The sequence below is a fragment of the Takifugu flavidus genome, chromosome 1, assembly GCF_003711565.1.
Source record: "Takifugu flavidus isolate HTHZ2018 chromosome 1, ASM371156v2, whole genome shotgun sequence".
Lineage (NCBI taxonomy): Eukaryota > Metazoa > Chordata > Actinopteri > Tetraodontiformes > Tetraodontidae > Takifugu > Takifugu flavidus.
Genome location: NC_079520.1, coordinates 3,165,806 through 3,180,105, shown reverse-complemented (window position 1 = coordinate 3,180,105; position 14,300 = coordinate 3,165,806). Strand labels below are relative to the sequence as shown.

The 14,300-nt window shown below is 49.2% G+C and overlaps 1 protein-coding gene across 2 annotated transcripts; it reads right to left on the bottom strand.

The window, feature by feature from the left end:
- Positions 1 to 373: 373 nt before the first annotated feature.
- LOC130526502 (aryl hydrocarbon receptor-like) lies at positions 374 to 13,066 on the bottom strand. Of its 2 annotated transcripts, XM_057034287.1 has the most exons (10): positions 12,669 to 13,066; positions 10,391 to 10,581; positions 5,540 to 5,646; positions 4,837 to 4,926; positions 4,634 to 4,745; positions 4,424 to 4,551; positions 4,142 to 4,344; positions 3,752 to 3,861; positions 3,533 to 3,674; positions 374 to 3,455 (listed from the first exon to the last, which is right to left on the bottom strand). In XM_057034287.1, the coding sequence occupies exons 1-10, from the start codon at positions 12,725 to 12,727 to the stop codon at positions 1,859 to 1,861; spliced, it is 2,739 nt and encodes a 912-aa protein (XP_056890267.1). In that variant the 5' UTR covers positions 12,728 to 13,066; the 3' UTR covers positions 374 to 1,858. The 2 variants fall into 2 exon arrangements, with proteins under 2 accessions (XP_056890267.1, XP_056890336.1); XM_057034356.1 differs by lacking the exon at positions 12,669 to 13,066 and having other exon boundaries at positions 4,424 to 4,543; positions 10,391 to 10,441.
- Positions 13,067 to 14,300: the final 1,234 nt, after the last annotated feature.

The window sequence follows — 14,300 nt, the reverse complement described above, 5'->3', positions numbered from 1 at the left end:
AAGATTTCTTATATAATAAACCCTTAAAAAATACAGGCATAAAAATCTGCTTGTTTGCGTTTGTGAATTATCACAAAATGACACATCGCTTGTCATTGTGTCGTTTCTGTGACCTGACAGTAAATGAAGTATAAATGCCTATTTATCAGTGAGGAGTCGGGAAGTAACCTGTAGCCTGCTGTTGGTCACGACACACAAACGGAGACACAACAAACGGAGACACACAAACGGACACACAATAAACTAGAAAAGTGAGCTGCAGTACCCACTCTGGCCGCTTGAGGCAACGTTAATAAAAACGTTTACAATTAGTTTTTAAAGGCTCCTAATGGCCTATCCTCCTCCTCCCAATACTCAAAAAAATCACACACCATTAATTCCACAGCTGTATTTATAAAAAATAACAAAGGATACAAGATATAGTTGCTTGGCAATATATTAGGTACATAAACATTCCAACTGAATTTGACAGTTCCGCACCAACAGAGCTCAAACGTCTGCTTACAGGTGTCTTGCGGTATCCAAGTCCAGCAGCCTTCCTCCAGACGATCCACGGATGCTTTTCAACATCCAAGCCTTTAAACTCAAACACGGCTGATTCTTGTGAAAGTGTGATTTCCCAACATGCAACAGCCACATGGTGCAGCTGCCTTGTAAAATACATTAATGCTGAGTGAATATAGACACGAAGAAGAGTTACATTTAAAAAAAACAAACCCACACACACCCACAACGGAGACAAAAGCCTTGTCCTCAGTCTGGTTCATCTCCAAGAGATGGCATCAGTTTAATGGATGTTCATGGTTAATAGTTTGTAATTAGAGGCGTCAGAGGTGGCGCCCTCTGCTGGCGATGCGACAGAATGCCTGGATCCGACCCGGCTTTTATTGAATTCCCATCTGAGCCGTTGCCCTGAACACAACACACAAACCCTGTACTTCATTGTTGTAGTGTAGCTTTCATACAATCAGTAAAGAAATTACACAGTAAATGGTATAAAAATACATAAGCCTGGGGATGAGCACCGATACAGAGAATTAAGATACAGGTAGTTTACTTGCTTCCTAGTGGTCGTTCCAACTCATTTAGTTCCTACTGGACGTGAGGATCCTCAGCTGTGTAATAACAGTTCCCCCAGTTGCATCAGAGGTGAGAGGTTTGGCTGACAGACTTACAGAAAATGAATTTTAGTGAACTTTTAAACAGGATATCATACAGGACACTAAAGAAATCTGCCTTTAATATGAAAACAGCACAAAGAAAGAGGCCGATTCCCAAAGTGGATCATATAGAAGCTGCCCAACAAAGCTGGGAATCTAATCTTTCACCGTCTGGCTTCTTCGGGAAACCTGCGAAAGCTCCACCTGGACGGACGCCGCAGCGGGTGTGAGGGAGGCACACGGGAACGGGACAGAGAGCAGACGAAGAGGCCTCACATGGCCACATACTGCACGGAATAATGTTCTAAAGTTTATGTGGTCTTGGTATATATATGGTAAATATTTTCATGTTTTACAAATCAGCACATTTGGTTTCACACACACAATCTAAACTGTTTCTGAAACCGTACGAGCAGGTCTAGAAACAAAGACGTACAGACGTACGTGTCGTATATAATCATTATTGTAATAACAAAGATAAATGCAGCAGACAAAGTGTAGAAAATTGTATTCATTATAGGAACCAGGTTTGAATTAGAAATGATCTTTTTTTTGTGTTTGTGTTTCCTTTTTTTCTTCAAACATACACTAATTGATGAATTTTGTACCCATCTGATAAATAATAAAAGTGACCTCGAGTTTGTCGTCGTATATAAGCCACGTTTGGTTTTGAACCGATTTACAGTCTGAAGCGACCCTCATTCATTTGCTCCTTTAATGTTCATATTGTAGTTGTTTTGCATCCCACAGTGGGACACGAGCGTCTGTGTGTGGCAGCCCAAGTACTGCTGGATGCTGAAGGCGTGCTGGGTGGAGGACGGCGTGGACGGATCGCTCAGGGGGCTGATGCTGACGTCCTCCTGGCTGATGGCTGAGGTGCCCACCACAGGTTCGCTGTGCCTGTGCTGGAAATAACAGGAAGCTTGAGGAGGACTCTGATCCATGTACACGTCCCCCCATCTAAGACCGGAGGATCCAGAGAGTGTGGTGGCGTCGCCCCCTGCTGGGCTGCTGGAGAAGTGCTGCTCAAACATGCAGGCGCTCTGAGTCGCTGCACGGCTGCACGCCAGCGCCCCCTGCTGACCTGGGGTCAGAACGGGGACGTTGTTTGACCAGAGGATGGAGTTTTCTGACGTTAGGCCGTGATGCGCTGGCATCTGCCCGTGCACGTGCTGCGTGACGCCTGCCTGAGGCACCTGCTGCCACTCCTGAAGCTGCCGGTTGTACGTTTGCAGAGGAAGGTTGTTCTTTAGACGCGCTGAGGAAAACGAAACGGGAACGTTGAGAGCAGGCGGGTTAACGTCACCGCACGGAACCAGCGGTGACAGAATGTCAACAAGTTGCTGTTCGACAGTGCTCTGCAGCAGCTCTCCGTTGGATGGCAACTCTGTTTGTGACTGCAGTAAAATCTGTGTGGGGTGCTGAGACGGTTCTGGAGGGAAGCCCACGTGCATCCGCCCACAGGACTGGAAAGCGGCCGAGGCATCGGGAACAGCTTCCACATCTGAGGGCAGGTGAGAGAGCTTTCTAGTGTTGCTGAAAGTCTGAGCGGATCCTGCTGAGGCACTCAGGCCTCCCTGCTGCTGGCAGTGTGGAGCGTAAGCACAATCTGGGCTCGGTGTTGGAAAGGAGGGGGGCCCACAGAGTCCAGCAGCCGTCGGCCTGAGAGGCTCCTGTGGATGATTGGCTGGGGAGAAGCAGCTGGGATGAGTTCCGTTTAGATCTTCTCCGTTCTCTTTGAACAAAATGCTGTCGATGTAGTCAAAAATGTCGCTAGTGAAGACGCTCTCCAGCTGAGAGCCGACACTGTTGCGATGATCCTCGCTCTGGTTCAGCCTGTTGAGGGCATTTTCCCACTGCGCCACCTCCGCGTCGTCGGCGTCGAGGCCCCGCAGCACCGAACAGAGGTCTTCGCTCTCCAGGTTGTCGATGACGGCCATCATCGACTGCTTGGCCTCCTCTTTCACCACGCCCGCCGCGGACGCCGCGCCATTTTCCGGCCAGGCGTCACTGGGAATGCTGAGCAGGGCCCGGCTGTTCATGAACACCTGATCGACAGGTAAGGGGCTGCTGGACGTGTTGGTGTAGGCGGTTTCATCCTGTTTGAGGAAGCTGTCGAGCAGAGAGCCGGGGGCTACGTTCTTGGCCACGTCGCCATCAGCGAAGACCTTGTTAAACTGAAACTGCGAGAGGTCCACCGTGGGACCCGTGTCGTACAGAACGGCCTCTCCTGTGGTGAAGCTGAAAGGAAGCTGCAGCCTCCTCTGGCGCAGGTATTCCTCGCCCTCGGCGTTGCTGAAACGGGACAAACGAGACGACTTCAGAACGTGCTGCGGCCGGGGCGACCCCGGAGCGGACGGCGAAGCACTCACACCAACGCTCTCTGATATGCGATGATGAAATCGGGTCTTCCTCCTTTGTAGATCAGCTTGGCGTTGGCCTTCACCCACACCCACCCGCTGGACTTGCTCAGGAGCCGGAACACCGTCATACCGCTCTCTCCGGTTTTAATCACTGTCAGAGAGAGAACACGGCGTCAGCGGGATGAGTCAAAGGTCGAGCTCAGTCGGTGAAGACGGCCGCCAACGTACTGCGTAGGTGGTTATCGGCGCAGTACATCATATCAGCTGCATGGATGAACTGGTAGCCGGAGCCTTTCATGCATAGCTCCGTCTCCGAGTAACCCAGGACAACCCTCCCCCTGCAGACAGAAGCAACAGATTGTTGAGTCATGGTCCGGTTCCAAAGAGCTTTAGAAGCCGAATTGGAAATATGGGAATTGAGATTTTACGGAAGACACATGAGCATATTTGACCAGGATATTAGAACAGACATTAGGAGTGCCCGAGCAGACAGCAAATCACCACTAGGTGTCACCAAAGGCACTCAAAAGGAAATCCATCCTTACGGGTTTCTGTAGAAGAATCCGCACAGAACAATGACTAAAACAAACGTAACAGGAGGTTTGGAACTTCGATCACCTGCTGTCAATGCCCATAGGCGTGAAGTCCAGCTTGTGTTTGCTTTGAAAAAGCAGCATTTTGGCCCTGATTTCCACAATCGGTGGTGGGTGAACTGGCACAGCGATGGTGAAGAGCGCCAGCTGAGGATGGCTGCAGGTTCTACTGTCCCGCAAACCATTCTGACCATGTAGGTACTTCAGCCTGCCCTGGAAGCTCAGGGCCTGGGGTGGATGCAAAAGAGAGGTTAGTAACACAGAAATCAAAACCTTCTCCAAAAACAGACGGGAGGACGGCACCAACCAGGAAACCAGACGAATTGTCCAGCAGACAACGAAAGCGACACACAAAAGTCCTCTCCAAGAAGGAAGAGTTCTCCGGGGGAAGCTGGTCCGGACTGTAAGTCACTGCACTCCCACAGCTCTGCCGCCCTGACAACACCAGGAGAGACGGTCAACACCAGGAGAACCCAGAACGCGTTTCAGAAGAAATGAAGCCATTTGGAGCTCGTACCATCGGCATCCGTCTCAGCCGGGGGGTTGAGAGCAAAGTGCAGCTGCTGTCTGAAGCTCTCCCTGTCATCAGTATGGATGAGCTCAAACACACTCTGGTGGACCACATCTGACTACAGACACAGGAGGCAATGACACAGTCATGGATGAAGAACTAATGTAAAGAAATAAGCCCGTAATAATAAACGGCATTATGATTCTCACCTGATGAAAACCCAGGTAGTCCTTGATCGTTGGGGAGACATAAAACACCAACCCCTCCGATGTGACCACCATCACAAAGCCATTCAGCGCCTGGGCACACGTGCAAAAGTATGAAACCCGTTAAATACATGAAGGTGTTTTAGAGAACTGGGAATTCTGTACAGAGACCTGAAAGCTCTGCTGCCCCCTGACAATCCAAACTGAGCAGCTGCTGCTTCTCAAAGGCCTATTGTGCTGCCGAACGCTGGTGAGCTGTGATTAGTTTTTATTATCAACAAAGCAGGACAATGAGCTTGACAGATGAGTGGCGACCGACACAGTGCAGGCCACCAGACAGGTGCGGGTTCTGTTGAGAAGCATGAAGCGTGTCTGAGGTTTGGCCAGAGCCGCACACTCGAGCGGCCTCACCTGTCATAACTTCCTCCTTTGCAGGCAGAGCTGGATTAGCTCCACACAACAAAGGAGCTCATAGATAAACCACGCCCGAGTACCCGAGGCCGTCAGGTCTCGCTCGGGCCGTGCCACGTTTCAGAACACAACAGTAACACCGTCCCAAACCAGAGGGCGTGTTAATGGACGTGCTGTTAAAGTGAAGCAAAGTGCACAATCGCTCCTCGATAATGACCCTTGGATGGGGATATAAGCAAAGTTCTTTAAGCGATATCATCACTGAGACACAAGTGTAGAAGAGCTGCAGCCAAACCTGCAGCAGAAGGTCCCCCTCAGAGGAGGCGGCGGCGTCCGTGCTGCTGCCATTCTGTCCACTCGCTCCAGGACTCAGCGGACTGGTTCTGCGGCTCCTGATGGACGCTGCCGGGGTGGGGAGAGACAGGATTAACCAGGATCCTGTTTAACAGATATGGCAACAACTCAAACGCACACGTTTGCTGGATGCTGTCGTGAGCATCGAGAACATGAACAGCTGCTCACTTGTCACACTTACCAGGATTGTTTAAAGGAATACTATATGATGACTGACTCACCTTACCTAACCTTATATTACTACCACCTATATTGTATAAGACAGGTGTAGGTCACAATATGTGGGGAGAGGACCAGCATGGTGGAGGTCTGCCCCCCCCCCCGGTACTTTTATTGCTTCATTTGTGTTGGCAGGTTTATAATAAAAGCACAACACGCTTATTTAATGACTCAGATAATTAGTTGGGGTTTTTGTGCAATTTAGTCTTTTGTAAACCATCGCATGCGAAATGTTGAGCAAGTACTCATTATTTCTTTTTGCCAATGATGAAACGATTAGAGCCGCCACATACTGCTGCCCCCCCCCCCAACGTTATCTGGAACGGATCACGCACATCTAATGTCACGCCAGGAACGGCCAGGGTTCGGCCAGCAGGGGGCGTTTATTCCAACTCCAAAACAGCTTTTGATGCGTGGCTTTAGCAGCAGGAGCTAAAGCCCTGATCTGGCTGCATGGGACTGCACATGCACACACCAACCGGCCCCCCTCTTCTCTCCCCCCCAGGGTGTTTGTTTTTGCTTTTCCTTTTCATTTTTGTAAGCAATAGTTTGCGTGTCCCTTATCTGTGCAAGCACCCTACAGGAAAATCCAAGGACGCGGCCTCTCCCAACCTGTCCGTCCAGTCCTGTCACGCAAGCCTCTTTAGGGAGCGAAGGGGCCTCTCGACACTCCCCCTCCGACACAGACGCAGAGATTTCCCACCTCGGGCGGTGTTTACGCAAACACGGGATCTGCCCGACGTGTTCAGCGCTGCAAACCTGACAGACAGAACGATGAGACCTACACAAACCTACCGTCGTTTACATCTGTGAACGACGTTCATTCCATCAACGCGTCTCACAGTCAATAAACGCGTCACTAATTTGGTTGAATTTACTCGTACTTTGTATTTAATTGCATTTTTCCTTCACTGCTTTACGCAACAAGGAGCTAAAATTGTTCAGCATCATTTCCAAAGGTTTTCCTTCGCGGTCAGAAGCGATAAAAGCACAACGGGTCAGTCTCAGACCGACGTCACGCATGTGTTTAGGTGTGCACGCTTGGTACTTTTGTAAGTATAATAATTACTTTTAAATTCAAGGTCTGTGGAACTTTGCCTAGAACACTGACTACGCTTGTTGTAAAGATTCCTGGAATAAAATCGGTAGTTCAGAGCAGGATTTTCCCAGCATTGGTCACAAACAGCCGTGACTACAGCTCAAGCAAAGCTAAGCTTAACCGTTCTGCTCAGGTGGGATCAAAGTTCGTCTTCGGTTCCTCCGCTGAGACCTTAAGAAGCATCTTTTGACTGATCGGCCCGTTGCTTGTTCCAACACGACGCCGTGACTCGGCTGCAGACGATGCCTTTACTTGCACCGTTTGTCGAGAAGCTCACGGAAGGCTTATTTGGGACTGATGATTTATGCACGACATTATGATCATTTCTTCTGAAGTGCATCCATCTGGCACTGTGGGTGCGGTGCAGGAAAGCCGAGGTGAAGCCTTCCGTTCACAGGGAGCCAGTCACCTGTGAGCTTCATGCAGAGGGTTAACGCAGACAAAGTTCATGCCGATTGTGTTCGGAAGCAGAGAGAACTTGTTTCAGTATCTGGGGCAGAGGTCTGCGTGGTGACAGGTGAGTGACCTGCAGACAATACCGAGCTCTTCCTATCACAGCCGTCACTCAGTACACTCCACAACACTCCACAACACTCCTGGAAATCCTGTGCAAAAGCAGCTTAACCTGATAAGGGAAGCAAATAGAGTAAAGAGCAAATAAACGAGGGGTAAACTCTCAACACGAGTAATAAACGCCAGGGTGTTTGAAGACGGGAGAGATGTTGTCACAGGTTTGGAAGCGTGCCTGATGCAGAGCCAGCACGAAGCACGCCAGCAATGCAGAGGGGAATACTATCTTGATTTGAAAACATTTAGTTCCAGTAGATCCTGCACAGAGATCCCTGTTCTCACGCAGATGTGCAGGAAAAGGCCGGGCTAGCACCCAAACACCAGCCAATGAGCCGGGCCGTACAGTGCGCAGGTCCCGCCTCCCATTAGACTGTTGATTAATGTCCTCATCTACTTTCAGGACTTCAGGGGAAGGAAATGGCCTCCCATTTTTCATTGTCAGACAAGAGCGTCATCTAAAAAAAAGGCGAGGAAATGAAGAAAAACAGACTGGGAGCTCAGTGCAGCGTCCCTGTACGGGCAGCTGCTCTTGCAGTAAGAGGCTTAACGTAGATTTACTATGCATTTCAAAGTGAATTAAATAATGCTACAAAAAAAAGAAGCCAAAAACCCATTTTGCAGTTGCGTTAGTGATCATTCGTGCAGGGCTGAAGCCGCTGTGTCTTTGGGGCAAAATAAACAGTAATCAAGCTCAATGTCTGTTCAGCTGAAATAAGATCTGCCTTCTTTTAAAACAGGCTTATTTTATCTGCAGGAGGGAGCGTCCAAGATCAGGTGCTTGTTTCTGAAGGTGGGCCTTACTCATCACATCGGTACGGGGATCGTTATCAAGCCCACAAGAATGAAAGCATGTGGCTTTGGATGCTGAAATGACCGTCAACACGGTTTAATTTAGCCACAGCTCATCAGATATGGTGTGTTTAGACTGGGGGGGGGGGGGGGGGGGGGCAGGTGGAATATAGTAGAAAGGTTTGCAGTGAAGGGCTAATTTAATGTCACAGTATTCACACTGGTGGAGGCAGCTTTGCTAGTGATGAGGAAACACACACTGGATACAATCGTTCCTCCGGATGAATAAAGCTGCGTTCTGTTGCCTCTCGTGTCAAGCGCGAGGCTTCGTGAATGGCTGAGAGATCCCTTGCACCACATTACAACCCATGACGCGGTGTAAAACCACGGGGGATGATTGCTTTCAGGCCTGCCCTGGATGTTTTCAATACGCTCGGAAAGCCAGTCGACATATTTCCTCAAACTTCTAACAGTGTCACACAAATATGTCAGCAGAAGTGAGCCACAAGCTCTTCAAAACATCCCGTGCTCACGCGATGACGCCCCCCGGCCCCCCTCCATCTTGAGCCACAAATAGCTCGTTTCATTATCAGGCCTCACCATCTCTTTCTGTCCACTTGCTTTTAGCACAGTAGGTTTTATCTTGTTCCTTCAGCCTTGCTTTTATCCAAATATTTATGGGAAGCTTATCATAAACTTTAAGCGTGTCTGCACCTGAAAACTCATCCCAGGTTTATGTTTTGACTCCCCAAGGGGAGGCACACAGCAAAGCCTGGTCCTGTACAGCAACCACTGAGTCCAGCTACAATAGAATTACAGCTGCTGCACACCAAAGCCCCCAGAGAGGCATTTAACCATGGACACGGCAGTGACGGCCAGGGCCACTGTCAATTACAGGTACAATTCTTTGGCAGCAAACACCTTTATGACCTCTGAGTGAAAGGTCAGGTGACCACAGGTCCCCATCGGTGCACAATCTGCGTCTAAAACTCTTCCCTCTCATCAAAGTGCAACACGCCACTCGGCAATGACAAGCCGGTGACCTCATTCACACGTGCAAATAACTGCAAAGTATAAAACATCTAGATTTCAGCAGCACCTTTGAAAACACTCGAATGACGCGACCAGCACAGGTAATATCTAATGCCGCGGCCCTATCGCATGTCTGGGCCGTGCCAGCGCCAGCAGACTATGGCAGGCTAATCCCACTCTTCCTGTAATCAGACACTCCGCTATTATGCGCAGTGTAAACAGCTGACATGTGAGACGTGTTCGATTGTTCCGTAGGCAACGTTCACACGCCCAACAACCCCGGCCAAGCTCGCTGCGCTGCATATGAATAAACTCGCCGTGTCAACAGGAGCTGCGATACTTTTTAAAAATCGCATAGAACCCCCGTGTCGGTGTTCTCCCAACCTGCACGTTAACCTGTTTTCAGTCAGAGACGAGTCGGAGTAAAGGTCGGGGCGGGGCGGGGAGGACCAGCCCCTCCAGATAAAGAAGAGATTAAAATCTAGTGTCGGAGCCTTGAAAATAGCTGATATGAAGAACAAACACTAGGAAGGAAGTAGGCGAAAAGGTGTGAGAACAAGCAGCGCCGGAATGTCACAGCTCTCCAGGCTGCTTTTACCTGCATTCATATCCCTCAACACAACACTTAGCGAGCAGAGAAACCACAATATGTAAATATTTACAGGTCCAGGTGAAGAGCTGAGGTGGTAAACCCTGTAAATACAAGCATTAATCATTCAAACTCACTTCAGCACCAAACCTAAGGAAACAAACTCATTCCGGCAAACCAGTCAGCCGTCTGTCTGCCATCGGCCCGGTGATGATATCGGTTTAACTCCGAGATCAGAGATCAGTCATCTGCAGGTGCTGGGAATGACTCAGGTATAATTGACCTGCCCATTACTCACCGCCTTTCAAGCTGGGGTCCCCACAGGACCTATTGTGGAGGGTTGGAAAAGGGCCAAAATGTCTGGGAAGCATTCATAACCGCACGCTTGAGGGGGAAGTAAAGTTACAACCGTCCTTTCCTAAAACACGACTCCAAGGTGGAAGCACATCCCAGTGCGTCCTTATATCTGGTAAATGCACATCATTAACTCTCACCACTGCAGTAGCTCTTGACCCTCAGGTACCCCACGCTCAGGCGGAGGACGGATAGTTTGTCCAGACGGGTGCGAACCTCCTCGGAGAAAGGCAGGAGTTCTGTCAGCCGCTCCAGCTCTCCATTCAGCCGGTCCCGGTGGCGCTTCGATGGGTTGGATTTAACAACGTCACTGCCATTAGGCGGCTTCTTTCTACACAGGAGACAGGCTCGCTTCAGTTTCAAGTCACATTTCGTTGTACAGCGTCTCTTACAATCACAACTGTATCCACAAGCAGCCCTTTTAAACAGGAAGGACCCTTGAGCAAGGCAGGTTCAATGAAAGCGTCAAGGTTTCCTCACTAGCAGCAATCGGTACAACAAAAGGCATTTTTCATGGGGGAAAAAGGGTTCCGAGCAATTTAAAATGTTGGATAAGTTAATTGTCCGTCCAGAAAAGAAAAAGAAAGCAGTTTTGACAGTAATTTCATTTGCCAGAGTGTTTCAGACCACCCAGAGCAGAGAGCCAAATAAGTGGGCTGAGAGTGTGCAGGGGTCCCGCACCAGGACGCCATGCCGCACCAGGACGCCATGCCGCACCAGGACGCCATGCCGCACCAGGACGCACCAGGACGCCATGCCGCACCAGGACGCCATGCCGCACCAGGACGCACCAGGACGCCATGCCGCACCAGGACGCACCAGGACGCCATGCCGCACCAGGACGCCATGCCGCACCAGGACGCACCAGGACGCCCCAGGACGCCATGCCGCACCAGGACGCCATGCTGCACCAGGACGCCATGCTGCCGACCACAAATCAAATGCTACATTGGGAAGGAAGCCAGTGGGAAAATCACAATACGAGGGGAGAGGACACGCGAACGCTTCGTCCTGGAATCAAACCCAGCAACTTCTCCTCAAAATATTAAACACGCGCGAACCAGGAAACCTCTTTCTGTGGGTTCCTGGGGGAATGTGGGCTTTGGGCTGAATAAGACGCTGGAGAATTTTCCAATTCCATTCACAACTATTTGCAAACTCTCGTCGCTGTCAACAACGGCAACAACTCTTGTCGTCGGCATCAAGAGCCGACGCCTGTTGCTTCACGCTGGTAGAAAACGTGGAATTTTGGATTTGCTAAATAGGCACAATGGTGCTTTTATACAAAAGAGAACAATGTATAGCATTAGCAAAATGGCAGCCTAGGCCGAGGGTATGGGTAATGACAGAGAGAGTCTGGAAGCACAGAGCTGTCATGGTCTGCCATTTTAGTGGGTCTGAATGGAGCCTTTGTGCAGCAGAGCCCAGCTGGCTGTCCGGGAAAACCCAATTCTCCTTGCAGAGTAAAGATCCAGACTGGCTGCAAATCAAATTATCCAGAATCAATTAAATGTGCATGTTGATTAGAGCTGCCAACGCAGATCCCATTGCAATGTGGGTCTGTTTACCAATGGATGGAAGGTAAATAGGAGTATTTATTTTACATTGTGAGGAGCCCTGATTGTCTCGTAAATCCGAATCCGTGTTTCTTGATTCTTGCACACTGGTGACACCGTGCACGTTTGCGTCGCTATGAAACGCAACTGGCCCTCGCCCACGCGCTGGACGTCGATCTTCCGCCGTGTTGGCGCCATCTTTGACCAACTGTTCCTGTGAGCGACAGGTGTGAGCTCTCACGATCAATTACGACTCGACGGGACGGGATTCGAATTTAACCGACATTTAAATACTGCGGGAATCGGAGCAAAACCGGGATAAAGAGAGCAACAGGCTACGACCCGAGCGCGCGCGCACGCACGCGCTTCGTATCGGATTACAAAAACACACTCGGAGCCCGCGAGCCCTCGCCTCGCGCCCCCCCTCGGAGCATCGCGTGAGAGCAGCAGCCGACTCTCCAACTTGATTGTGATTAATGCGCGAGGGCAAGCGATCGCTGCCAGATCCAATCGAGACGCGTTCTTAAGGTAGTCCGCGGAGGAACAAAAGACAAACTTTACCATAGTTTCGCAACAACCTTCGCCACAGAACCTATAATGTGGACCGAAATCACTTCTGAACACAACCCGAGCCTATCCACGTTGGTCCGGTGATTGGGAAACGGGATTCGACGACAATAGTTGCGTAACTAGTGTCGGCGAAGTGAACAAAACGTTAGCTAGTCCCTCAGGACAATATGACTGTCAATATTGTGATTCCAGCGACCAAATGGACACCTAAAGTGACTTCTCCGCACGATAACAGCAAGTTTCAACAAGGACGTGTTCCTGCAGAACATTAGACCATTAGACTAAATCTTACTGTTTGAGATCAGGCTTCTTCCTCTTCTTATTTGCGTAGGAACTCGGGTTCCCCAACATGGTTTCAGCAGCCACAAACTTCACCTCAGTTAGTCAATCGCCGCTTCCATCGGTAAAATGGAACTCGGCTGGCGGATCCGCAGAAGTTAAGTTTTAATCGCCCTCCACAGATGTCCGGAGATGTGCCGCGTTGACAACTCCGGTGGGCGGTTACTGTCACTGACCTCCGGCCGCCTGATTAACCTCAGCGTCCGACCCAGAGAGGGAAACTTTACGAAGTTCGGAGCGACATTTAGTTCAAGTCCAACCCTCCAGCCCGCGGATGCGCAGAGAGCACTTGTTATTTAAGCTCCAGACTTTCTTAGTTTTGTTTTGTTTTTTTTCTTCCTTTCTTTTTGACGGGGCGTTTTCAGGAAATGCGCGTGCGCGCTGCTGCGGTTCGAGGTGGACGCGCGGGCTGTTGAGATTTCTGCCTGATTAAATTTACATCTGTAACTACATCAAACTGTAAAACGGCTTCAGTCATAAAATCTAGGATGCACTCATCCTGCGATTTCCATAATCCCCCCTCACAGTTGCAGATTCTAATATATATGTTTCAGATTCATGCAACATGGGCTATATAGAGGTCAGAAATGCTATTAAATCATGTGATTCATGGAGTGGAATAAAAAGAGATATTATGGGTCCAAAGCCATCATAATTACATATAAATGGTTCTAAAACTGTGCTCATAAATCAGCTTATATGAGGTCTTCAAATCCAAACTAAGACCTATTGTCAACCTGGAATTTTGTTTGTGTTTTTGCTGCTTTCGAGGCGTTGTCAACTTTAAACCGGAAAGGGCTTTCCCCATTCTAGCACAATATTACAAACAAGCTATTGTGTGTGAAGACATATAAGTACCTGTGGTAACATTAAAACTTCCTTCAAAAGTCATGAAAACAATGCAAACAGCTCACAGCTATTAGCATCCAAAAATCACTTAAATACAGCTGTTTTATTAAAAAAAACACCTTCTTTTAATGTGTTGCAGAAGTGATTTTATCTCCTCTGCACACATCAGTGGCAGACAGGCTGCAGAGGGTTCCTATGGCGACGGCTCCTATGCTTTCATTGTTGTTCTTCTGTAAACAGCCGGTTTTTATCTTGGTCATGTTCTGCTTCCTCATTACAGCTGTCATATTCACCGCCTGGAGTCTTTAGTGCTTCCAGTGCAGAACTCACACTTTCTCCACAGAAACCGCTGACAGCCGCGACATCTCCGCCACATTTCACAACACCGTGACATGCTTCTCTCAGGCAAACTAGTGGCCATTTAAGAATTCTCTATTATTATTTGACAAACCAGTGACGGTGCAACCATGTCTGCCCCGCCCCCGCTGAGCTGCTGCTGCTTCTCTTGCATATCAGAGATGTCCTCACATTAATAGAACTCCTCATCATTCCATTAACCGCCAAGCGGTGCTGTGATTGACAGCTGGGTGCTGTGGCTGAGGTCCAAATCAGATCAGCAAGGACATAACGGTCACTCTGGAATCCGTGAAATCCTTTATTAAGCCTCTATTTAGTAAAAAATAATTAAAAAAAACAACAACTTTCTATCAAATATGTGCGGTGGACCGAAGATGAG

Coding starts and splice junctions, on each gene's coding strand:
- LOC130526502 (XM_057034287.1), bottom strand. CDS start 12,727: ATGTTGGGGAACCCGAGTTCCTACGCAAATAAGAAGAGGAAGAAGCCT. Junction 4,746..4,836: donor ACTACCTGGGTTTTCATCAG/GTGAGAATCATA, acceptor CTGTGTCTGTAG/TCAGATGTGGTCCACCAGAG. Junction 4,552..4,633: donor GGCTGAGACGGATGCCGATG/GTACGAGCTCCA, acceptor TGGTGTTGTCAG/GGCGGCAGAGCTGTGGGAGT.